This window comes from Centrocercus urophasianus, unplaced genomic scaffold (genome assembly GCF_019232065.1).
Source record: "Centrocercus urophasianus isolate 14NV4802_14NV808 unplaced genomic scaffold, USGS_Curo_1.0 seq_11, whole genome shotgun sequence".
Lineage (NCBI taxonomy): Eukaryota > Metazoa > Chordata > Aves > Galliformes > Phasianidae > Centrocercus > Centrocercus urophasianus.
The window spans coordinates 71,675,509-71,701,956 of NW_024884253.1; the positions used below are offsets into that span (position 1 = coordinate 71,675,509).

A 26,448-nucleotide genomic window follows, 5' to 3' on the forward strand; every position below is an offset into this window, starting at 1 on the left:
CTTTTATTGTGTGACTGGCACTCCAGTTCCTTAATGATGTCATGCTCTTCACTAGACTTGTTCCATTTGTTCCACGTCTCTTTTGTCCAGGTGGGCCCAGATCTGAATTCATCACTCCAAAAGTAGTCTTAACAGACTGAGCAGAGCGGAAGGATTACCTCCCTTGACCTGCTGGCAACACTCTTACACATGCAGAGCATGATGTTTTTGGCTGCCTTTGCCTCAAGAGAGCACTGCTGAATCACGTTCAACTTGTTGTCCACCAGGATACTCAGCCAGGTATTTTTCTGAAAATCTGCTCTATAGAGAGATGGCCTTCCATATGCACTGGTGCATAGGGTTACTCTACTTGAAATGCTGGATTCCATGTCACAAATTCATAAAGTTCCTGTTCATTCACTTCTCCAGACTGTTGAGATCCTTCTGGATGGCAACACAACCCTCCACCATATCAGCCATTACTCCAGCTTTGTGCCATTTATGCACCTGCTGAATGCACTGTCTCATAAACCATGTCATTAATGAAAAGATTAAACAGTACTGCATCCATTATTGGCCCCTGTGGTACTCCACTAATGACTAGCCTCTGGCTGCACTTCAGGCTGCTCATCATAAGCCTTTCAGCTGTCCATTTCAGACAGTTTTCAGTACAACTCACTGCTCATTTATCTATGACATACTTCCACATGTCTTGTTCTTGTGTGAATTTATCTCAATCTTCCTTAATTTTTACCAAGTGAGTGTGTTACTTGGCAAGCTCACTTAATCACCTGTTGCCCATTTTATGTGTGCTATCATTACAATGACTTTTAGTTGACATAACATAAACGACTCCTTAAAATAGCTTAACCTTACCTTCTTCCACTCTCAACAACCATTCATTAAGATATTTCTTTCCTCTAAATTAGTCTTTCATCAGTTATAAAATTGTGCTCTTACTCTGCATTTTCCTATTTCTATTACTCCTGTTAAAGACTTGATCAAATTCTTTAATAGAGCCAAGTAAATTGTATCCCCTCCTTCTTTTGAACTGTATTTTAAAAACCTTTCCAAAGAATTCTAACAAGTTAATGAGACATGTCTAGTTCTAAGTGAAACCATATTTTTAAATCTATTGCCAACAACTTTTAGTCCTTTCCCTCACTCCAAACACAGTTAGTAGACACTTGAGTGTAAAATACAGTATTGTTTTACCATCTTTCTTGTCCCTTAATGCCACAAGGAGATTTCAGGAAGTACTTTTACTGAAACAATCAAAGAAATAACATCTTTGGTGTGCTCTGGACATCAAAATCCCAGTTTTCATTCACTACACGCTGCTGTTGAAGAATAATGCATATCAAAGAAAATAAAAGATTGTCCCATTCTTCTAGTAGTGAACTCTGGCAGCATCATTGCAAACACAAATATCACTGTTCATTACACCAACATTACTTCCATAGAAGAAAGTGGTAGAAGTTACACCAATTTCACAGAAGACATTTGAGCAATGTAGAGTGCATTTGACTCAGTAAGTCCTACAAAGAAAGCAAAATTCTTAGGGAGAGTTCAGAAAAAAATGTAAGAAACATACGGATATCATAAATTTGAGGCTAGAAATATAGTGTTGATTTTAAATCTCCTTCATATAAAATAAGCACAGCTACCAGTAGGCTATTGAAAAGGTTTCTGTCACTGAAGTGTGGTGTTAACAAGAAAACACTTCGAGAAACTAACTATATTAGTAACATTATTTCAGCAGAGCACCTCTTATTTTTGAGGCAGAACAATCTTTCTGGGCTTTTCAGATTCTGCAATGCTCTTGGTTAGGGAAATTATTTCAGAAAGCTATAAATGACTTCCAGTACATCAGACAAATTTGAAGATTGCCCCTCTGACAGCCAAAGCACATTTTGGTCATAGTGCTCTATCTGTTTTTCAACCCCAAGTCTTATTTATGCCAAGCCTTGTGGATGGAACCAAAAATGAATGTCACAAAAGGATGTAGATATGTAATAGGTAGTGCTCACAAGTTCAGGCCTTCATGCTGTATGCACAAAATAAGTTACTTCTTCAATCATATATCCAATTACTGCTTTTACAATGGATTTGGAAGACTGTGCCAGTGTTATAATTTTCAAATTTATATAAGAAAATGGCAAAGAATTAGGCATAAAGAAAGTTTACCTGCCATTTAGTCTGCCTTTCAGTCTGTCTGCCATCCATTTCCTCCTCTATACTCTTTTTTATATTTTTCACTACTGAATTGTTATCCAAGCTGACAATACAGATCTACTTATCTTCCTTATCCCCACTTTGATAGCAAGAAAGGCAATGCAAGGGAAAGAAGACGACTTATGTTTTTCCCTAGTAAGTAGCACCTTGAATGCAGAATTCTAAGCAGGATTTCTTAGAAGAGAAAAAAAAAGGTATTTCATCCTCATTATCCATTCAGTTATCTTTTAGTTATAAGCATCCTTAGCATAGTAAGCGCCATACCACTCACTAGACCATGTGAAATAAGTAGTGCAGAAAGCTACATTTCAGCTTAATGCTATTGAGATTTATTTCGGCAAATAATAATATTCGGATTGTCTCCCAGTGACTGCTCCTTTTTGTATGTTGCAATGTGGCTTTTAAATCTTATTTAAAAATAACACTTATTATTCACCTTCTTATCATAAGGCCCAAACTATATTTCATTTCATGCTGCACTGAAATAACAAATATACTGTTAAGCACAGAGAGGTGCAGAGGTTACCACTTGTGAATAGTTGATCATAAAACTCCAGATTTTATTGTTTAATACAGAAATTTATTTACTTGAAAGCGTCAACTTAGTTGAAACAGCAATAATAAACAAAAACAAATTGTTATCCTTATAAAATATATAGGTGCTATTAATTCTGTAACATATGCTAGCAGTACAGTGGCAGAACAGATTCCATTTAAACCTGGAAATGAAAGAGATGAAAATACAGGGGACTCACTTATGTTAGTGGCACACGTTAGAGGTAACAAAAACGTAGACTGTCATCTGGCAATGATGGCATACACCAAAGAAGAAGAAAAGAAAGGGAAAAATAATAAACAGAAGTTTATAGTTTGGATCAAAATCACTTTCCATTGAAAAACGGTATCCCTGAGAGTACTGAGTAACTGAGTACTGGATTTACTGATACCACACAGGATTTTTTTTTCATTTGCTTGCCTGGGTTTTTTTTTTTCTCTCTACAACTTTGTGTCAAAGTAAGGACACTGTAATATAAAAGTTAATCTTTATTTCTTTAAACTGTCCCTGCCTCATGTAAAATATCCCATTTATCTGGGATATTTATTCAGACATTTCCGACTATTTCAATACTTTTTGAGGTAGTGGAAATCCATCACGCTTTGAGGCCTTTTAATGCAGTGGGAAGCCTTTTTTGTCTCTGCCTGTTAAAGGCCACGAAAGCACACTGACAATCAGCATCTACTAGATACCTGTTGGAAGTAAATTAATATTGGCATAATTCAACAGCATAAACAGTAATTACAAGAAGAAAGGATGAATTTCTCAGACTGTATTATATAATGTTGTCTTCTAAGATAATATAAATAAGATACACAAATAGGACAAGCTATTCATTTTAGGCCTTTCAGTGTCTGCACTACTGGTAAAAAAAGTCCTATGACACACAGAAAAACATGATAAACTTTCATAGTGGACTCATACAGGCTTGTGGGGTTTTGTTTGGTTGTTCTGTGGAATAAAGGAAGTTACACACACACAGAAATTTCTCCTTTACTGTTGTTAGTTAAAAAAAAAAAAGTAGCTTTGTTTAAAAAGAACCCAACACTTCGAGACAGTGTTCCTTAAAAACCAATTATTATATTTTCCTTTCAATTTTTTTAATACTATGTGCCACACATATCATTTACCTATCTCAGACGCAGCCACTGTGATGTTGTACCAAGGTGTTTCCTCTCTGTCAAAGATCTTGGCAGTTTTAATGGTTCCAGTGTTAGCATCAATGGTGAAATATCTATCTTCTTCTGTGTTATGATCAATGAAATATCTAAGGAGAAATAAAATAGTAAATACATACTCATTGTAAAAAGTATGATCCAAGGTAACAGAAAGCTACATAAGAATATTACTTTCAGTCTTTCAAAGATCTTGGAGATTTTAGATGTTTTCTAACATCTAAGAAACATCCTAAGAAAAATTCTCTATTATGGGGATGGATACCTGAAATAACATTGTCTTTCACTCCTTTCATAATATTATTTGATCTTTTGATATGTAATAAGATTTCCACTATGAGTCACAAATACATAGATTGCTAACAGGTGATATTTTAGACAGCAGTGCTCATTTCTGTCAAAAGACACTGAGCATATTTACTTTGATTATAACAGTGGAAAGGCAGAAAAGAAAACAGAAAAATATTCTTCTGCTTAAACAGCCTGTTCAGTCCCAGAACCTGTTTTGAAGCATGTCTTTTTGACATGAAGTTGACGACATAGCAACATAAGCCATTTTAAACATGTACATTACAAAGACTAGAAGCAGAAACAGCTGATTCCCAGAGATGCTGTTGACATTAGCCTAGAAGCCAAGAAGCATGCCTCCTTAACTCCCTTGGCTTCTGGGCACTTTGCCTAGCAGAGAAAGTAAAAACCTTTAAGTGGGTAATGGAAGCAGATGGGAACACAAAAGACGAGATTGACAAAACTTTTCTTTTTTTTTTTCACAAAGCCTGAATAGCTTACAATAGCTTTTACAAATGAACCAATTACACACCCCAATTAAACCTTCTCTTTTAGACCTGATGAGGAAATAAGGAACAATATAGAGCCTTTTACGTACCATAATTGTTTTCCTTCATAATTTGCCAGCCTTGCTTTGCTTTCATTCTGGGATATTTTTAATATATGGAAGATACATATAGATTAAAATGATTTATTTGTCCCATCCAACTGCTCTTATTTCTACTTCACCAAAGGTTTAATTGCCAACTAATAAAAAGAGTGGTGCACATAAAGGCTGCAAAGCTCAAAAAATTAAAAATAACTTCAGTTTTATTACTCTCATAATGTGCTTATTCAGACTATTTACAGAAATGGAAAACAAGCAAGAAACACTTGGATGAATGATACAAAAAAAAATAAGATATGTTTTCTGAAAAAGCAGAAGAAATAAAGGACTAGAGGAGGAGATGGCAATTTGAATGAATCACCTTTACTGTTCAAAGGATAGGAGAGAATGTAAAAGCCAGCTAGGATGTGATGATTTTCCTTATTAGAAAGAAACTGAACCCATCTCTTCTAGCAGTAAGAAAAAATATACATAAGCTTACAATAGGGCAGTTTGGGTTGTGGCATTTAAGATTTGTCTTTTCACGTTTCCTGCGTTTTCAAAAATTAAAAATATGTTCCAGGCACTGGAAATCTGAGCGGACCAAACCAGGCTAGAAAATCTTTCTCTTTTGACTCTTTGCATCCTTCCTCTCACCATCCTGAAGAGTGAAACAGCTCCTGTATGACCATGGGGGTGGTTTGAGCAACAACAAACCTTCATGCTCCTTCGGAATAAAAATTTAACTTACCTTCTCCTATCAAACTAAGTCAGAACCCATGTGATCCATCAGTTACCAACACCTGGGAACATTTCATTATAAAATACTTCAGAAGTGCTCAGTGATGAGACTCAAGATGTGAAAGATGGCAGTGGAAGTTGCCTCAAGCAGAAAAAAAGACTTAAAAGGTCTCCATATTAGAAGTAAACTGGAAAGATCTTGAGTATGTAGGAGACGGGGGAATCACTTTTAAAGAATTCAAGTCAGGAAGCATTCTTCCAGAAAACATTATTTAATCATTGCATCCTAAGTTGGATGAAAAAAAACCCAAAAACAAAGAAAACACTGATCATTACAAAATAAATGTTACAGATATCCAAGGAAACCTGTATTGCTTTCAAAGAATACTGGAATCCGCTGTGGACACATTGCAAAGCAAGAAAAAGACCTCCACAGTTATTCTCTTGGTATTATTTTATCTAGAAGAATTGGGCCAAGCTACCCACACACTGGGAATCAAAATTAACTTTTGAGTTTCAGAACAATTGATTTTACCAGTGTTTCTGCTGGTCTTAGTCTACTAAAAAGAGAGCTGTGCAGAGCTGATCAACTGTGAGCAGGATTTGCGGGTTCTCCAAGCAGTTACTTGTAACGGAAATGTTTTGAAAGACTGATCCAATATCTGTGGAAAAGTTTTACTTCCTATGCAGGCAAATAGTTCTACCTTTTCCTAACTACTAAGAAACTTTGTAGCCAGAGTGCAATCAAACTCAGAAAGTACATACAGCTGCCATGCTTGGCGCAGAGCTGTGTTAAGATTTGAAGTCTATCCAGAAGATGCATGCTTCAATTGGATCAGTGCCTCCAGGCCTTATACTTCATACTTGGCAATGCAGGCAACTTGACAAATTTTTGGACCATGTTAGCTGTGCTATTGTTAAGGGAGAAATAATGAAGTCTAGTTGTGTTGGACAAGATGGACAGCACATGCATATACAGACCTCTTCTACAAGAAGTGGAATAGTGACAGAGGAAGGATAGAAAGAATAACTGTTCACCAAATAATTTTCCTGGAGACCTTAGCAAGACCCTTTACTGTCAAAATTCTCTGTCAGGTATGTGATGACAAAATGTAATTCTTTCTCCCTGGCTACAGCCTTGTTCTTGGCTCTAGAGGTCTCCTGAAAATTACATGAATTATTTACAGGAAAACAAAACAAAACAAAATCTTCACTGAGCTATTCTTATGGAATATGTATTCTTAATTAAAATATATATATATATTATACATGAATCTTGCCTCTGCAAACATTTACTACTGTCAATAGCGTTTACTTATTACCAACATCAGACAGAGTGACTACTCTGAGAGTCAGAGTAGTGCTAATATTGTGCTAATAACCGTAAAAAGTAGGACTATTTCCAGACATAAGCTTAAAAACAGACATAATTTTAAACTGGGGTTAATGAGGAAAAAAAAGCAATAGGAATACACTGCTGCTTTTGTGCATGTCTAATTCACAATCATAACAAATTATTACTTTTCTGTCTATGAGGGAAGCAAGAGAACCAAAAAGAACCAGTATCATATACCAAATATGAAGCTTATGTAGAAAGACTGAAGCTCAATTCTGCTGTGAATTGTGACACCCTAACACATCATTTTCATAGACACATAACAAAACATTGCCTTAGATTTTGAAATATGAACAGTTTTTTTCTAAATCACTTACTTAAATATATCTATATAAGCTGAAAGCTCAGTATTGGATGAATAATTTAAATTGCACTTTCTATGTCACTCATAGAAATAAAGCAGTCCTGAGGTGATTCTTTCAGTAACACTTTCATTTCCAGTGACAACAGAAAAATAAGGAATGATAATAATTTATCCACAGTAGCATTTTCTCTCTACATCCTAACTTTTTCATATAGTTACAGCATATTAAAACATCTAGAGCTCAACAGAATTTTTCTTGATCATGTATAAATGAAACAGTGGCCCTGTTTAAGGCTTTCTTATTATGAAGTTTAGTTCTCTTCCATTTATCCATATTCTTCCTAAATATTGCTTTGTGTATCATGCCTAGAGCAGCCATTTGCACTACTGGGGCTCCCATCCTTCATGAACGTCTGTCTGAAACAAGCTACAAATGACATCCTCAAAGAGCAAAGGAAATATGAATATTAATATAAAGCTCTACACTCAGATACCCCAAAAATGTTTTGTAAGATAGAGCCACTCATTCTTGTCACATATAAAAGAACATTTAGAATAAGTTTCATTGCATTTATAAAGCACATAACATTTTAAGGCTTTATAAAATATTAGCCACAAAGTTTTATACGTCCTGATTTTGGCTGGGACAGAGTTAATTTCCTTCCTAGTAGCTAGTATGGCGATTATGGGTTTTTCTAGGTTGCAAAGAGCTATAATGCAAGTTTAGAATTTCAAAGTTATGTCAAAAGTAAATTTTCATCATGACTACGCATGATGCAGATCAGCAACAGAATATGCACTTTTTTTTTTTTTTTTTTTCAGGTAGAGTCACTGAATGGAAAGGCATTACCAGCCTTCTCATTCCTACTTCTGATCAAACCCCTAGCTTCTATGACTTCACATCTCGTTTCCTGGTTTTTAGTGAAGCAGCGGTTCAGTGAGGACAGATATTTCCACTTTTTTTTTTTCTTTTTTTCTTTTAACTTTTTTTTTTTTTTTTTAATCAAAAGTGCTTGCATGAATTAGGAAATAAAGAGAAAATTATATGCAAGATAGGCCCTAGGCGCTCTTGACATATAAAGCAGTTTGCATTTTAAAGTAGTTGGGTTTTAATAGCACAGAGAATGCTTGAGCATGAAGAAGGTTCTAAAAGATGCTAAAGGAGTTTAATAACAATCACTGAACCTTTTAGAAGGGTTTCTGAAGATAAAACTCGTAATTATTTTCATAATCTAACTAAATTATTTGGCTTTGAGATAACATTAAAATCAGTTTGGTAATTGATAAGTGCTATAGTCTGTCAAGATCCCAGCGTCCACTTCCAGTTTTTATGTTTCATAGTTAAGCCTTGAATTTGAGATTTAAATCTTGTTTTGAGCTTTTGACTTGTCTTTTTTTTGTTGTTGTTTTTTGTCATTAAGCAAGTCTTTAAGACATTCCTTCATTATGCCATTATTATTTATTACTAAATTTAATATGAGCAAACAAGAACTCTTTCAGAAATTACAACCTTGTCGACAAAACTTTTAGTTCTAAACTTCTAAAATCACATTTCAGGCAGGTTCAGATTTACTGTTCATAAAATCTCTTTAAGCTTGTATATAGAGATATATCTAATAGTCAGCTCTCAAATAACAACAAAAACTGGTTACAAAGAACCACTAACAAAAGTTAGTGGGAATACTGGCCAAACTGATCAGTCATGCCATCTAAACACTATAAGAAATCAGTTGATTAAATACGTTAGTGAATAATCTCAGAATAAAAATATCCAGATTCAAAGGACAGAGAATTTAAAAACAAAACAAACAAATAACAACAACAAAAAAATAGAAAATAAATGTGTGAGGAACAACTATACAGTGCATGGGAGGTATATGAGGACAAAAAGCAAGGAAATTGATTGGCTGCAGCTCCCTGTGTTTGGCCAGCTGGAGAGCTGCAGGAAGTGTGCCATGGTGGGCCTTAACTCTGGTGCATGCCCTTCATCTTCCATCTCCCTCCTGGCAGCAGCACTGCCAGCAAGCTTTGAAGACAAACGAGGTGGTGGGAAGGCAGCCTGTTGTCACACTTGTCTTGTACCACACTGCCTCCCTTTCAGGGACAGTCTATTTCCCCATAGTTCAAACAAACTTCTCCAGGAGAGAAAAGCAATTGGGAAGTGTGACACAGCAGTCATCTGCCAAAACAGCAGGTAACCAATTTTCTCCCTGCAGCATGTCTGGTAAAGGAGACATTAGATGTTCCAGAGTTCTGCAGCACCTTAGGCTATGCTTTCCAGTTGTGAAAATGAAATACATTTGAAGAGAGCTTGGAGAAGATGATCACTGTTTACCATTTCTTCACTTTTTTCAGATAGGTATAGCATTACTTTAAAGAGAATACTGCTCCTCTCGGAGTGCTTGCAGGATATGCTGTTCCTACTGAGTTAGCTCCGGTGCTGGCTGCCAACTGATCAGCAGTACCTTAACATCTCCTGCCCAACACTCCCAAGCTCACCTCTTGTATCAAAATCTGTGCTTGGCAGATGTGACATAGTCTTCCTTCTCCTCATCCCAGGAAGGTGAGGTAGCAGGTCCCAGGAGGTGCGGAGGAGCTGCAAATTGCTGCCTCCCCCCCAAGCCAAGCCTTTGAGTGGCAGCTGCTGCTGGTTTGCATTTCATGCAGAAGTTGGCTCCCTGCTGCTGCTCCTGTTCCCACTGCCTGAGCACTGCTGGCACACTGCTCACCTTGGACACTGGAAACTAGGGATGTTGTTCACTTGAAGGAAATGAGACATTTCTGTACTCCCATCTCTCTAGCTGACAATTTCTGTCTACATGTGCTAAAACCACTGATCATCTTTCCTAGCTAATTCTGGCAGTAAATGTAGGCTAAGAATATCACACACTCACAGAGGCATAATTCAGAAGTCAAATCAAGATAAAAGTTTTTCTTCTTTTCCTGACTTCATGAATTTCTTCAGAGGATTTCAACTGTCCAACTGCATTTTTAATAGACGCCTCGATGGTAGAACTGTTACATCACAGTTTATTTTTATTCAGACACATTAACATTTAGATTCCAATGTTGCCAAAAAATAAAGTGCAGTTGGTGTTATATGACAATCACTTTTTGTTCCCAAAGGTTCACCAGCTAAATAATGGAATTCTACTTACACATTTTTTTCTGAGTCACGCTAAAGAGCAAACCAAATAAAAGCAACATCAATAGATTAATACATATTTATGGAAGTGAACAGCCCTACCAAAAGACTTCATTACAGAGTCTATTCAGATATAAACGCCAATTCCTAAAACCATAAAAGAATTTTAAATATTGTAGGCACTCTGAAGCCAGAGGAAATTACACTTAAAGAAACAAACAAACAAACAAAGATGTACTGGAATGAAAAATCAGGCTCACAGCCACAGTACTAGGATGTTCTGTCAGTATTTCTATCAAAGATTTAAGTAAGGGATGGAGGTGGCTCTGGTTGCTGTGCGATGTTGACCACCATCCTGAACTGGATGCTTCCCAGAGAGAACAGCTGTCAGAACAGCTTACCAGCTCCTGAACAGAGAGGTGGATGTTTTTGTTAGGCAGATTTGTTTTGGGAATGGCAGCAGCACCATTTCACGGGAAAGTGGGAGGCCTGGGATGTGCAGCTTGACAAGAATCAAAAATAAATTGAGGCCTCAGGGAAAAAGTCAGCAACAGATCTCCAACCTCAGCACAGTAAAGAAAGGTTTTAAAATGGTTACTCCCTGTGAAGACAGATAGAGAATCAGAGAAGAAATTGGAGAAAGAAATCCACTCTGGCTTTAGCTGTTCCAAAAAGGAACAGTTTTTTTTCTATTCTGATTTACAGATGCTCTTGATGAAGAACAATACTGAAGGAATGCAGAAAGCAAATGAATGAAAAAGATGATGAGGTGGAGGAGGTCACAGCTCCTCTCTGCTAGCTGTGAGGCATTCACATACTCTGGAAAGATACTTTAGTGTCTCTGTAGGTGTTGGTCACAGGGTTGTGACAGTGTCATGCTCTGAAGGCTTGAGCAAAGAGGTGCCTCACTCCACAAGCTCAGGGATGGCAAGATCTGGGGAGATGCTTCCCCTTTGGGCATGTGAGGTGACACTGATCGCAGCAAGCTGCCTTAAGTACAGCTAACAAAGCGTCCTATGCACAGGATATAAAACAGCAAACTGACCTTATTCAACTTATAGATCATCCAACTAACAACTAAGACGCATCTATACAAAAAGATGAAGAGGATTCTTACATTTTCCAGCAAGAATGGCATAGAAACTGATACTAATCTCCTAGGGCAGGAAGAAAATAAATTGAAAAATATAATTTTCATCTTCAATGTCCTTAGTCCCATCACATGGCTGAGAGATCATCTCCCTCCCCTAAACATGCCAATACTATACAATCAAAATTTGAGTGAATGGCTAAATCAGAATTTCACATTTTATTCTACCTCCAGTAAATATAAACTTCACATCAGAAAAAATACAATATAAACAGAATTCTCTGAAACATTTTTTAAGCCTTTCTCCTACTCTTACCACAAAATGAATGGTCTGACATTCACAAAAATAAAAAGGCCTTTTCTGACTTTGTGTGGGTCATTTTTGTTTAATATTTTGTTTTTATTGTTTCATTATCAGTTGGCTAATTCTGCATTTCCTGGAATTGAAGGAATGGTTTTCAGCAAAAGGAAAACCATGTGTAACTTTTTTTTTTCTTTTTTTTTCCTTTTTCTTTTCCTGCCTATTACTTTTAAGGAGTAGTGACAAGAGAACCGAGTAGAAAGTTATTTTAGAATGACATCAGGAAGTCAGTAAGATCACCCCAATTTCCTATAGCTAATCAATTTCAGTCCCAACTAATAAAATTCAATCTAACAAGGTAAGATTACAGAGTGGCCAGAGTCCAACATGAAAATGATTTGAATTTCAATGCATTAATATAACAAGACTTAATACGGTGCTTCTGTAATAGTGCAACTTTTTTTTCCACATAGTACACTTGCCAGGATCCAATCAATGTTAAAGAAGGCACTCAGCTCCTTTTAAGATAGTATCAGCCTGGGATAAAGTTAATATGAAAGAATTTGCCCATGTCATGCAATTATTTTCACTGTTCTATCAGAGTTCAATAAAGTTTTGTGGTCCTGTAACCATGCCTTTGCTCTTTTCTGACCCATTAACTCCAAAGGGGCTTGGGGAATGGCAGCAGTGTTATCTTTCTGAAAAGCATTCCACAGAAAATAGAGCAGATGCAATCTGAAAGCTCCAAGGAATGTTGTAAGCATTCACTGTGGCTAAGACACACTATCTAAATATCACCTATAGGAAGATGGCAGGGTTTCAACAGGCACAACTGCAGCCCTGAGGCAGTATTAGCAGCCTAGGGCTGCTCCCATTGCACATATGCATCCTGCCAATTAAAAACTTTTTCACCTCTAATCTCCACAGAATTCTGCTGTGTATGGGTTCAGGAAGAAAAAAAGATGATATCTAAGTAAGTGCAGAGAGATTTAAAATGAATGATTTATTAAAATAAAACGACAGTAAGTGAATTCAATCTTTATCCATTCTTTAATGTTGTATTGGCAACTTTCAAGATTTGCTTGCACATCAGATATTTCATAAGACATAACCCTGATATTTAAAAGCAATAAAATATTTTGGTATGGAAGTAGACTACCTGGCACAAATATAACGAGTCTGTGATCTCTCTGAATAAATTACAATTTGGGATATTTTCTCTTCATTTAGCACATTCAATTAGCACATGGTTATTTTCCAAACCACTCACAAATAGTTAAAATTAATATATGATGAAGTTTATTTATCTGTCTTTCTTGTGTTTTCTATGGCTATGTTTACTTTTGCTATTTCAATAGAATTATAATTTTCAAAGTACAGGACTTCAAAAAGTTTCATTGAAAATGCATTTCTATTTATGCAAAAAATATATAGTCACTTAAAAAGAAAAATCCTTTAAAACTGCCAAACCGCCAACCAGATAATGTCTGAAGAAAATAAACCAATAATAGCTACAGTTGTTATGAGAGGTTCTTTTGCTAGGATTGAAAAAGTTAAACAGTGTTACAAGGATTGGCACAAAGTCAGAGGCCTCTGAGATGACTTGGTTCAGAAGCAAGCTGAAATTACTGGGATGAAATTGCAGTGACAAAATGAGAAAAAAAAGCATTCTGACTCCTCACCACTGATAACAACAGAAGTCATTATTTATTTATTTTTCTAGCTTCAATAATTAAATTTTACAAGGATTTCCCCTCAGCATTGTTAATTACTTTAACTACTCCTCTCACCATCATTCTAGTTATAAGAATCATTGCAGCCACCAAAATAAAGTGATAGCTAATTGGGGAGTGAATAAATCACAGCACCATATCTTTTCTAGCAGATGGACAATAGAGAAATGATATGGCTGCATCTGTGTGCGTATTGCTTTATCAGTCTCACACATAGCAATGAGCACCCTCACAAAGTAGAAAGGATGCAGAAGTAGATAAGGAAAAGCTGTGAAGCAAATTGCTGCTCCATAGCTGTCCTGTAGACTTACAGCATTGGGAAATGCATCCAATTCTCTTGGCAAAGGAAACATTATTCTATGCAGATCAGCTGTTCACGTCTTACTCTGTAGCTATCTGCTGTGGAGACTATGTGATACGTGCTTTCTTATATTGAAACTTTCTGTCTTTTATTTCTATAATGACTTTTTTTTAAAATAAACTTGGAACTGTTCATATACGGGGGAAAGCAATGGTCTTTCAGAATCATTGGGGTTTAGTTGAACAGTGAAGGATACTCTTGCAGATTGGCACAGGACATAAGGACACCACACACACACACACTTCTGAGAAAAACCACCTCCTAAGGTTCCTCCTTTAGGACCTGCCTCTGGCCAAGCACTAGTTCAGCCAAGCCACTCCGTGTGGCCCATGGCTGGTGACGTGTTGCATTAAATGTTATGGATGCTTGATTTGCTAAGGACTATCAGAACCCCTCTGAGGGGTGAATCCTTTCAGAAGCAAAAATTCAGTACATTGTGCCAGCATTTTATATAATTTCCTAATTCAACAGAAAGAAATGGAAGGAAAGGCACAAAAATGTGCAGAACACAGGAAAAAAAGTCAACTAACTTATTTGAATAATATGGATATTTCATATTCTGACCTCAATCATTGGTTACAAGTTCTTGTTTGGGAAAATAAAAGGCCAACACCAAAAGTAAAATATTTGGAAATTCCAGTCGCCCTTCCTACAAATTACTTCCTGTTTCACAGAAAAAAATCAATTTCTGCCCTTCCCAGACATTATGCAAACTGCAGTAGCTTTTCTGTCACCATTACTGTCTTATAGTTCTCTATACAACAATTTCAATGCTCACAGATTGCTGAAATATGGTAGAACTAGTCAAATCTGCACTTGTCCTTTCTATTTCCAATCTACTACAACTTCTAATCTGGCAGTATTAGCTGCTGTTTCAGAATTATACTATTAAAAACCACAGGCACTAAGGAGTTGTTTTTAGTGGTATTTTCTAATTTGTGTTACGATTTGGACATAAATAATACAGTGCTGATTTTTCGAAGGCAATAACTTACCACTAAGAAATTGCATATATTGATTTTCTGACACTAAATATTTTGAATCCTCAAAAAATTCACACCGAGAACCATAAAAACTGGATTATTTCATTGTTCTGCAAAAACTGTTTCATCCTACCGAAAACTATCACACATATCCAGCAGACTTCAGCTCAGTCAGGAGTCCAATTAGCTTCTGAAATATTGTTCTCCAAGTAAATTCTCATATAATTTCCAGAAAAGCTATACCATTTTGTCATAAAAAGAAGTAACCCCAAATATGTATTCATGAATGTTTTTTTTCTGAAACATTTTAAAACCAGTACCAATTTTAAGACAAATATTTCTGCATTGTTCCACAAAATTCACACGTTGCATGTCAGTTTAGAAAGTAACATATCCAGCAGATAAAGTGAGTAAAATACATTATCAGATCCTACTACAGGTGAAAACATGTAACTAAAATCATCTTCTAAACCAGTAATGAAATCAAGCCTTAGTTCCAGGGCAGTCAAGGTTAAATCCAGATGCTTTTAAATTTAGAAGAAGCCAGATTATCATCCATATGCATATTTTTGGCATCAATGCTTTTTCAAGCTTGCTGTGGGGGCATTTCCAGTTTGATTTCAGTTCCTTAGTTCAGATCATGACTTATTTCCAACCCAGTTCTGTTGCTATATGAACTATTTCAATAAGGGCAACAACACAGAATTCTCCCTTTTTTCCTTTCTTTAAGAGGAAATTCAATTGAAAGGCTATCAAAATCTTGCCTTCCTAATATGTAACATTTGTTTAGTTTTCAAATAATACATCTGATATTACAAGCGTTTACTTTTCAGCACTTGCACCAGACCTTGCACACATGATTAGCAATGTCAGTGAGCTGCATTATTAATTTTTTTTTCATTACTCTACTAAAACTTTAGTATATAAGAAAATAATGACTTCCTCTAGAAATATAATTTTGCAGCAATTACACTGCAATTACAGCATGACTGTCAGGAAAAGAGCACCTAATACAGCTCCTGCCTTGCACAAGCACCTGGCACAACAAGTGTGGGAGGAGTGCAGAGGACCATCTCAGTATCTGCATATATCTGAATAATATCTGAATAACAGGAAAAAAAATCAGCATTATGATCATGAATTGATTTATAACCAGTGGTACAAGACTCACTGGCAGAACGACAGTGAAGTGCATAATTTTACACCATGTGTTAACATGCACTGGTCTTGTGTAGTGGTTTGCTTGGAGAAGTGCTGCTGATGTATGAATAACATACATGTAATGTACATTATTGCTCAGACTGACGACTGAATGATGATTTTATGTAACGCAACGAAAGTTTGAGTTTACATTATTAAATCAAATCCATGTAGGCAGACTGTAACACTATGAATACTAACACACTTTTTCCTTTTGTGTACTAAAATAAAATAAACTGTTTCATTACCCCAAATCTCATTAAACATTTAGCAGATGGAATTCAACCCAGTATAACTTGAACTCACTATACCTCACTAAACTGTTGGCAGTGTCAGGATCTTGTGCAGTCACAGTGCCAACAAGTGTCCCGATCTTTGCATTTTCATAAACTTCCATGAGATAGGAAGGCATAGTGAAGAGAGGAGGTTCATCCACATCGCCAACTATAATCTTCAGCATTGTTACATCCTTGAATGGTCCCAGGTGCGAAAAGCGGAAGTCAAGATGAGTATTTGCTCCTTCTATATTAAGCGTATAGGATTTCTTTTTTTCGTAGTTGAGAGGCTGTTGGCAGAAAAAAGTATTTCTCATTACCATTCTGTGCTTCAGTTTAGCCTGGTAGCTAACTATATCTTTTCAGTTTAGTTTGGTAGCAGGTTACTGTGAAGGGACAACATTCTGTGATATTTCGACAGTCATTGACATACACTGTAAGTAGAAGGTTATACATGGAGTAGGATGACTCAGGTTTTTTCTCCAACAGAATTTTGTTCTGGGAGAACTTAGGATTGTGACTGAATGTCAAATTCTTCTTCTGTGATAATGCAGTCTCTGGATTTTATCACTCTTCAAATTTAGTGGTCATTGCTAGATGCTTAAAAAGTATTCCAAATTAAATTAATTTCATACCTTTAATTAACATGTTTAATAGACAATGATGGGGATTTAGAATTATTTTGGGCACCTCTTCTCTTAAACTTCCAACTGAAAAGCAACTCCTTGCATGAAAACACTCTTGTAATACAATAAATTTAAATACGTAAGGATGGCCTGAACACATGCATGCATGCTTTTCTAAAGAGAGGCAAATGAATGGTGTATACCTCTAGTCTAGACCCTTTTATTTTAAATTCTTTACCAGCAGCAACCTGAGGGACAACCTCTCAGTCTGTCTTACTATGTGCTGCTTCACTGCACATGTATTAAATGGCCATAAGTGGAAAGAAAGTCTGCAGCTGTAGACGTGTCTTCTACAAGGCGTAATGTTCAAATAAAACCCAACAGAAAGCAAATCCCTGTCTGTACCATCCACAAGAAGCACTACTGCCACTTTAGTCTTACCTTTAAAATTAATGATTTTAATAATATCAATTAAAATTATCAATTAAGGTATTAAAATCAATAGATTCCCACTAGGAATCGTACAGCTCCACTAGGAAGAAGTTGGTTTAACTCATGTATCACATAGCACTTCCTTTCTTAGGAGTAGTATTTCTAGTTAGCTATTTACATGACAACATTTTATCTGTTTCACTCCTTTTATGTCTCTTTTAATCCTCTGAAATACTTTAGGCTTACTAATAAAAAAAAAATGATGGCCTTGCAAATCATGAAAATGAAATTCATGTATGCAGATTCAGTTGCATGCTGTTAAATAATAAGTTTTATGGACAATATTTTGTTACAGAGACATTGAAATTAATATTAAAATCAGGAGCATGAACTGGCTAATAGTCTTCAATTTTTGTGTAAAGCAGTAAGTTATGAAACCTTTCACTGCAGTTAGAACCAGCCTGAGCTCACAGGACAGGCCATGACACACCCCACTCCCAACTCTTCCAGTATTAGATGGTTACACAGTGGGGGTGACTGAAAGAACCACAGCTATTTTGGGCTGTTTTCTTTTACGTCACTAAAATAATTTACTACTTTTCATGGAGAGTAAATCACGACTTTACTGTGAGAAGTTACCTTTTCCATATATTGTTTGCTGGTGTTTATTGCTGAAATGTCTATAAAAATACATTTTCCATTTACATGCATTAAACATGTTAAGATACTGATCTCAAAACCAGTAAGAAATAACAGAAACTGCATTACATGATGGATTGTACAAAATCTACATACAATAGTTTATAACCTGAGAGGTCAACATTTTTTTTGGTTTTGCAGAGAAGGATAAATGTGTAAATGAAGAACTAAACTTGTACTATACTGACCGTAGGGACTAAATGCAATGATGAGGACAAGGCCAACAGGAGAAGAGCCTGAGAAAGCAGCCATAAAACAAGGCACTTTGGACCAAAGCTATTTAAATGTACAAGCATCAAGACCAATCCCTGTTGCAATTTTTTGAACTTTTATCAGCATCTGTCTGCAATTACATGAAGTTCAGCAAGTTTCCACAAATCAGTTAGACTCATGAGGCTATAAAGAATGCCAAGTGGTCATTCATCAGTCTCAAGAAAATATGTAATTTCAGGCAGTCACTGAATAGGCTGCTAAACTTCACAGTGTTACATTTTAAATGCATTCCTCTGAGTGCATTTAAATGTTGAGGAAAAGTGCTCATATGTGATAATAAATACCTCAAGACTTTACTGGGTTACAACTTTCTGCCTTCAGTTGATTTATAAAGAAGGATAGGTAGTTAATACATATTGCCATGCTGAGTAAAGCAGATAGTTTGTACAGAAATGTACTACCAGTAAATTTCAAACAGACTCAGAACACAGCATAACAATAATTTGCACATTCATGTAATACCATTCTACTACAGAAATTTATCTCAGTAGAAAAATAGATCTCAAAATACTATACAAAGTAAATGTATATTCTTCTCTTTCACTTCCTGTGCCATGCTTTAGTCCACATCCCACAAGGTCAATGGTCTAACTGGAATCCCCACAGGTAGAAATTTTGGTGTGACAGAATGTCATAAAAATCAATATTGTTTTGTGTGGACCTGCAGCCTGACTGAACAGAAATCAATGGAAGTGTTCAAGACTTCGATCAATGATAAATTCTTATTTCCTATCACACTAGAGAATTGAAAAGAAATACTTAAGCCAAGAATTATGAGGAACTCAATGTGTGATTTATCAATGTCTGTATATTTTGTAGAAAAAGTCTAAAGTAAATTTGACTGTTGATGTATAAGAAATATAGCTGGTGAGGATTTATATATATTTCTTTGATTTCTCCTCTTTGTGTTGAAGAAAAACAATTTAATTCTCTTAAAAATAATAGTATGAAAAATTTTTATTTCTCATTTCCCTTTCTTGAATGTACAAATAAAAATACTAAAGGCGTGAAAATTTACCATTATGAGATAATTTTTTGCGATGAAAAAAAGAGCTAAAAATACTACTCCTAATAAGTCAATTCATACAGAAATATATCCAGTAAATACAATTTTATATAATCTATACAATTTCATACTCTAAAATTCTCCAATTTTAATTTAGATGACATTCGTTTACTTATACTATATTACTGCTATGAGCAGGTCAAATATTAAATAATTATTTTCACTGCTTTGTAGCATATATACTCTAAGATTAAACAAATTCAAAATAGGATGGCAAATTTCAAATAGAAGATTTGGGAAAATAAAATTTATACTGACAATATTTGGATTAAGTTGTACAAGAACATTAATTTCTCTCAAAAAACATTAGGCATACTATGGATCCTAAAGTCTTGTTTTCTCTTCTGGAGTTATTCAATTGGACAATATTAATGTTTTTTTATTTAGAAGTACATTCCAGATAATCAGAAAAAGCTGATGTTTCAAGAAACCTAAGTTTTTAAAACTATAGCCAGAGCAGTTTTTTTTCTCTTAATTTTCTTTAGTCTTCTTTCCACAATTTCTGCAAAATAAAAATCATACACTTGGGCACAGAAGAAAAAAAAAAAAAAAGAAAAAAGGAAAAGCCTACACTCCTGCACAGTGATTCACATAGGTAAAGAAAAAAAAAACCAAAAAAACCCAAAAAAAACAACACTACTTTCAACATTTTGAGATATCTTGAACAAAAGATACACACTGTGCTACAGAATACTATTACCAGGGGTCCCAACTAGTACTAATTTTTTGGTTTTGCTTGTTCTCTCCTGAGAAGTAAGGAACTTTTCAATCAAAGGAAGCCAGATTCTACATATTTGAAGCGCTCACAAGTATTTTTCATTGTATATTTGATAAAATATTCAATAACTGAAATCTGTTTGCAATTTGAATGTACAGAATTTTATTTTGTTGGAATACTGCTTAAGATACTGTATTAAAATTGACATTTATTTTACATTTACAGCTTGTCCAATGCTGTGCTAAGAACTTCGCTCATCTACTGTCTCAGGTGATCTGTGCTGTTTAGCAGTAGAAGGAGAGAATGGAAGTATTGCACACAAGCTTGTGACTTGTTAAGTGTTACATCTCTCAGTTGAAATAAAACATTAACCAAGTAAAATGGACCCTTTCTTGTCTTGATAGGAAAGAGACTCAAGTTTCTGTCATGTGTATGTAAAGGAATAAGAAACATATGCTTTTGCCATATTCTAAAACACAGAGAAATGTCTGCCAACAACAACAAGAAACGGTATTTTACATATTCAATATAAGAACTACTTTGTTTTGTTGAAGATTCTTCCTTTGTTCTTCACATTCTTAATATGCATCTTTGTTGTACTTAATGAATAATAGCCATGGTGAACTTTTAAACAGAACAACGTTCATTTTGAGGAAGCAATAACAGATTATAGCATCACCTCCATCTAGGCCACCATGAGCTTCACTGGTATAAAAAAGTCAAGAGTTTATTTTTATGGCTGAAAGGCTAAAATACACTGAATTGAAGTTTTTTATTACTCTGAGAAAGATAGGAACCATTTTAAATCATTATAAGTGGTGAAAATAACATTTCCTTCAGTTACAAATACATGCATAAATACTTATCCAGATGCAAAAGAAACACATTTACTACAATGATGTAATTTTTTTAGATTCCCTTTTCTCACAATATCTCTTTAAGAGGTTCTGGTTTTCATCCTTCCTAGCTTCAGTTGAGCACAGAATACATGAGCTAAATATGAATGTCAATTCGCTACCATTTTTTAGGGCACATGGATATAATTGCTGCCTCAAAACGGTAACAACAAAGCCATGTGAGAATTGATAATTGAAATCTGTTAGCCCAAATGAAAAAAAAATAATAATAATCAAGAAAGGATTTCCCTTGTTGGAAACATTTCAAAAAAACCTTTTAAAACATAACAACTCAACTTTCTGTACTATTATTAAAGTAAAGTCAGTTTTATTCATAGGATATTAACATAAACAGGCAAGTATTTCAGGAAAGATTTGCTGTGAACTCATGTCAGGGGGTTTAATACACAGATGAAATTATCTGTGGAATTATATTTTTATACAGAACTTAGTTAAGAGTGAACTTAAATGGCAAGAACACTTTATGATTAATAGTTTAAATAGACAGGGATAAATGCAGGAAATACATATAATAGAATCACAGAATCATAGAATGGCCTGGGTCTAAAAGGACCACAGTGATCAACTAGTTTCAAAACCCACGCCATGGGCAGGGTTGCCAATCACTAGACCAGGCTGCCCAGAGCCACATCCTGCCATCCAGCCTCGAATGCCTCTAGGGATGGAGCATCCACAACCTCCTGGAGTAATCTGTTTCAATGCATCGCCACCCTCCGTGTGAAGAAATTCCTCCTAATATCTAATCAAAATCTCCCCTGTCTTAGTTTAATACCATTCCTCTTTGTCCTATCACCACCTATCCATGTAAACAGTTGTTCTCCCTCCAGTATATGCTCCCTTCAAGTACTACAAGGCCACAATGAGGTCTCCCAGGAGCATTCTCTCATCCAAGCTAAACAAGCCCAGCTCAACCTTCCTTCGTAGGAGAGGTGCTCCAGCCCTCTCATCATCTTAGCGGCCTTCTTTTGGACCTGTTCCAAGACTCCTGCATCTTTCTTATGCTGAGGGCCTGGACGCAGTATCCTAGATGGGGCCTCACAAGAGCCAAGTAGAGGGGGACAATCTCCTCCCTCTCCCTGCTGGCCACCCCTTTCTTAATGCAGCCCAGGATACAGTTAGCCTTCCGGGCTGCAAGCCCACACTGCTAACTTATGTCCACCTTCTTATCCACCAGGACCTTCAAGTTCTTCTCTGCAGGGTTGCTCTCAAGTTGTTTTTCCCCCAGCCTATATAAATAGCCGGGACTGCCCTGATCCAAGTGCAATACTTTGCATTTGGTCTTGTTGAACCTCATTAGGTTCTCATGGGCTCACTTCTTCAGCCTGTCCAGGTCCCACTGGATGGCTTCCCTTCCCTCCAATGTATCAGCTATGTCATTCAGATATATACTGTAACTGTGTGATGTTTAGGCTAGTTAAGTTTTGAGTCTTTTTGAGTTAGCGTCTGTATTATACAGTGCAAAATACTTAGCACAGTAGATAGCCAGCTAGGAAGAAATTCAAGTAACAAAGGTATATGAAAACTTAAGTATACTTTCATTTCCATAGATAAGCTTTCCATATAAAATTTCATCCATTTCTGTACTCAAAGCCAAATTTTTTTTTTTTTAATGAAATTTGATGAGTAAAACATCAGCAAAGTAAAATTATTTACCCAAAACAAACAAACCAACCAACCAAAGAAACCCACAAATTATATGTTTCTGTCTTTGATTTTTTTTTTTCTCCCTGCTCTCTCTGAAATGGCTTAAGATGTTCTACAAAGCAACATGGATAAACTTACACTGCCGAATTTAATAGGGCGACACAGAAAAAAAATAATTACAGCACCTGCTTATTTGACATTCAACATAACATTTTTAACGACATACTCCAGCAACTTTCAATATCTGCTGCTTACCTTCTTCAGGGAAAGAATTCCTTCCCGTGTTTCTTTGTCAGTGGATATGGAAAACACCCCAGCACCATCACCATTTATAATTGTGTACTTCATGTCAGCATTTGAGCCAGTGTCTGCATCATTTGCCTTGATTTTGCCAACTGCTGATCCAACCTGAGCTGATTCAGGAACATAGAGCTGATAATGTTCTGAGGGTAAAAAACAAACAAAAAACAGCTTGGACGTTTTTTAGCCAAACTAAATTAAAGAACCATTATGTGCGCAATTATCCTATGAAAATGGATAATACTTCATAGAGAAAGCAGACAAATAAACCTATGAACATATTTAGGTTCCCTAAAGATTCCAAGTGGAAACTGTACCTTCCATAGGATAGCTCAGCTCAAAACCCAAAAGACCTAAAGCAGGATTTGTTTTTTTTTTACAGCTCTTTTTGCTGCTCATCACATATCACAGAAATTAACTCTGAACTTTACTTATAGAATTTTTACAGTATTTTTAAAAGTTTACCTTCTCTATAGTCTAAATATATAGACCTTCAGCCAGTTACCACAAAATGAGTAAGCACAGGAACATATTTCATCTGGAAGAACTTTGCATACTATATTAATGATTTGTTTTCCTGAAATTTTATCATCTGTCTTAGTACCTTTGAATCAACACATTTTTTGCCACAGAAAAATGTAATAAATCCTTAATACCTTACCATTATTGCTTACCAGAATTGTCCTTTTGCACATATTTTTCCCTTGGTATCCAAAATAAAGGAAAATGAGCATAATGGGTACATAAATGAACTAGAGAATAGTGACTATGAAAGGCACCCTTAACAACTCTCAGTGTTTTTATGTTAGGTTAATCAATGGAAAATAAATTTTTTTGGATGATAATTTTCTTAACTGCGAGTATCGTTTTGGCTTAAATTTTATGACAGGTACAAAGTTCTTATTGGGACACAAAGGTTCTACAAAGAGAAGAAAGTCATAAACAGGCACGATACAATTATGTAAAACTTAATTTCCATCTGAAACTAGGCCAGCAAGATGGCTTAAAGACATTTTCTCCAATAATGTTAGAGCTGTAAGACAGCAGGGACGTTGAAACCATAGACTTATAACAACAGAAGTTATGAACATACAAAAATCCCCTCCAAAGATAACTCATTTATGACCCTATCAAGCATCTGCAGAGTTTATATCACATGTCAACTTCCAACACAGAAAAAAAAATGGCAAAAAGTCAACTTCAGTTACTACATATCTCCTGGAAACTCTAGAATTTTTTCTAACTTCTTAAAGCATTCTGCAATACTGAATGCAATAGCGAAACACTGAGGTGCAAGAGAGTGGAAAAGTATATTCTAAATAACAAAGCTAACACAGTTACAACTTGCTGGGTTTAAACCAGCTAGTATGACTGCAGATGTACCTCAGTAAGCACACAGAAATAGAAAGTTTTAAAATGAACTCAGAGATTCTATGATTACATGTGCATTATGGCAGAAAAACATTGACTGGTGAATTGAAGAAGCCTACAAATCTACAGAAGTTTCAACTGCAAAGGGAATGCACATTACTGCTAAAATAATTTAAGGCACTGGTTAGAAAATAGATGATTTTATTAATAATTTCTCTAATTCGTTGCTCAATGGTTCTTAAACCTTATGATAGCCAACTGTTTTCGCAATACTGATCTATAAGAATTAGTAATTAATACTAACACACATAAACAGAAAGATAGATGAGTGCACAAAATGTGATAAAACAAAGAGAAACAAAGAAGAGGTTTACTAGGAAAATAAAGGACGGGTTACAAAAAAAAAAAAATCAAGTTAATCTCAAGAAAACAAGAAATGTCCAGCAAAACAAGTGAAAAAGTAAAACCTATCATGCAGATCAGAAAATGGCAACTCTGATGCAGTGAAAAAAATTCTGCTAATCACTGATTCAATTAAAATACACAGCAGATTCTTTGACATGCGTATAAAAGCCATTCTTACAAATTTTGATATAAATGCACTGCATTAAATTCTACTGCAATGTTTTATGCATATAGATGACATCAAGTGACATTTTCACACTGCTAGTTGCTTTATTTTGTACATAAAATTATAGTGATGAGATTCATTCTGGAATTTATTTATTGCTTAAAAAAAAAAAACAAAAAAAAACAAAAAAAACAAGGAATTCTTTTTTTTGACACTTTATCTCTTACTAATGCATGCCAAAAAAAAAAAAAAAAGGCCATAAAGAATGTTACGTAATCAAGACACTCCAACAACTGGAAGTGTTATATCCCATATGATAGGGTGAACTAATTAGAGACTTCCAAATAGTTAAGCTATTCAAACATACCCACATGACACTACACTTTGCTTTATAATCACACCCCAAGTGTTAGCCATCTGTTTCAGAAAATCGTGTTACTGATATCAAATTCAAACATTCTGAAATTCTAAGCCCTCAAGGAGAATAAGTATCTGGAATCACTCACTTATTAGTTACCTGTCAGTATTTGTAGAATTGAAATGCTGTGGGAAAAAAGTTAAAACAGTTGCAAATTAAAACTGCTGCATTAAGAGGTCAGAAATGAGAATTTAACCATTGCTTCACATAGAGATCGTGAAAGTACGTAACACTGAAGTGAGCCACTCAGTAATTACAAGCAATATTATCTAAAAATGACACAGAAGAGGTTAGGATTTGGCAACATGAAGGTTAGATAAATAAATAAATAAATTTACACCAGAGGTGGAAATCAGAAATGTTCTTTCCAATCACTAAATAGTTGTAAACTTTATTACTGGAAAGTACAGGAATGAACCAGTGACATAACAGAACATTTCCCTGGGCATGAACTACATTCTGATAGGGCATTCAACACAAAAGGTTTGTGGGATGAGTACGCTATGAATTCATGATTTGGTACCACAAACTACGAGTTTGTGTCATTTCCTAAAATCTGACTGGACACTGAAAGTTTTGATACTGTTCTGTATCAAAGCTGTTTCATAAAACCCGCCTGTGTTGAACAGACTGTTTCCACACTCCCAGCATCAGAGGCTTCCAGCGGCTTCTATAAGAAAGAAATTTCAAAGTCTTCATGATGTTCTATGTTGCTTTAAGCGGTGGCTTGGCAACTCATAGATCATAATTCTGAAAAGGCTGATTTGGTTCTTAATGTAATGTTAGCGTTCACTGGGATGCATTCACGTGGCTCATGAAATTAATGCTATTTTCCTTTCAATGTATTGTAAAAAATAGTCATACAAAGTTTTATGCTAATTGAAACACTGTTCAAATACACAGAAGAGATCTTATTTCTTCCAATAAACTGTATGGCTTATCTGTCATTACAGTACAGAAACAACTTAAAGATTTGTAGAATGATTTACTTCCCATTTCAGTTAGCCTACAGGCAACCTATAATGCTGTTTTACTCTCAGAAAAACAATTTCTTTGTCTGAATCT

General features: G+C 35.4%; 1 protein-coding gene across 1 annotated transcript in view; it reads right to left on the minus strand.

The window, feature by feature from the left end:
- CDH18 (cadherin 18) overlaps nt 1-26,448 on the minus strand; it is a 152,880-nt gene that overhangs the window by 28,629 nt on the left and 97,803 nt on the right. Inside the window, exons 5-7 of the mRNA XM_042839741.1 lie at nt 22,979-23,166; nt 16,385-16,638; nt 3,901-4,037 (exon numbers count right to left, since the gene is read on the minus strand). Of these exons, the coding sequence (XP_042695675.1) occupies nt 3,901-4,037; nt 16,385-16,638; nt 22,979-23,166 (579 nt within the window). The remainder of the gene's footprint in view (nt 1-3,900; nt 4,038-16,384; nt 16,639-22,978; nt 23,167-26,448) is intronic.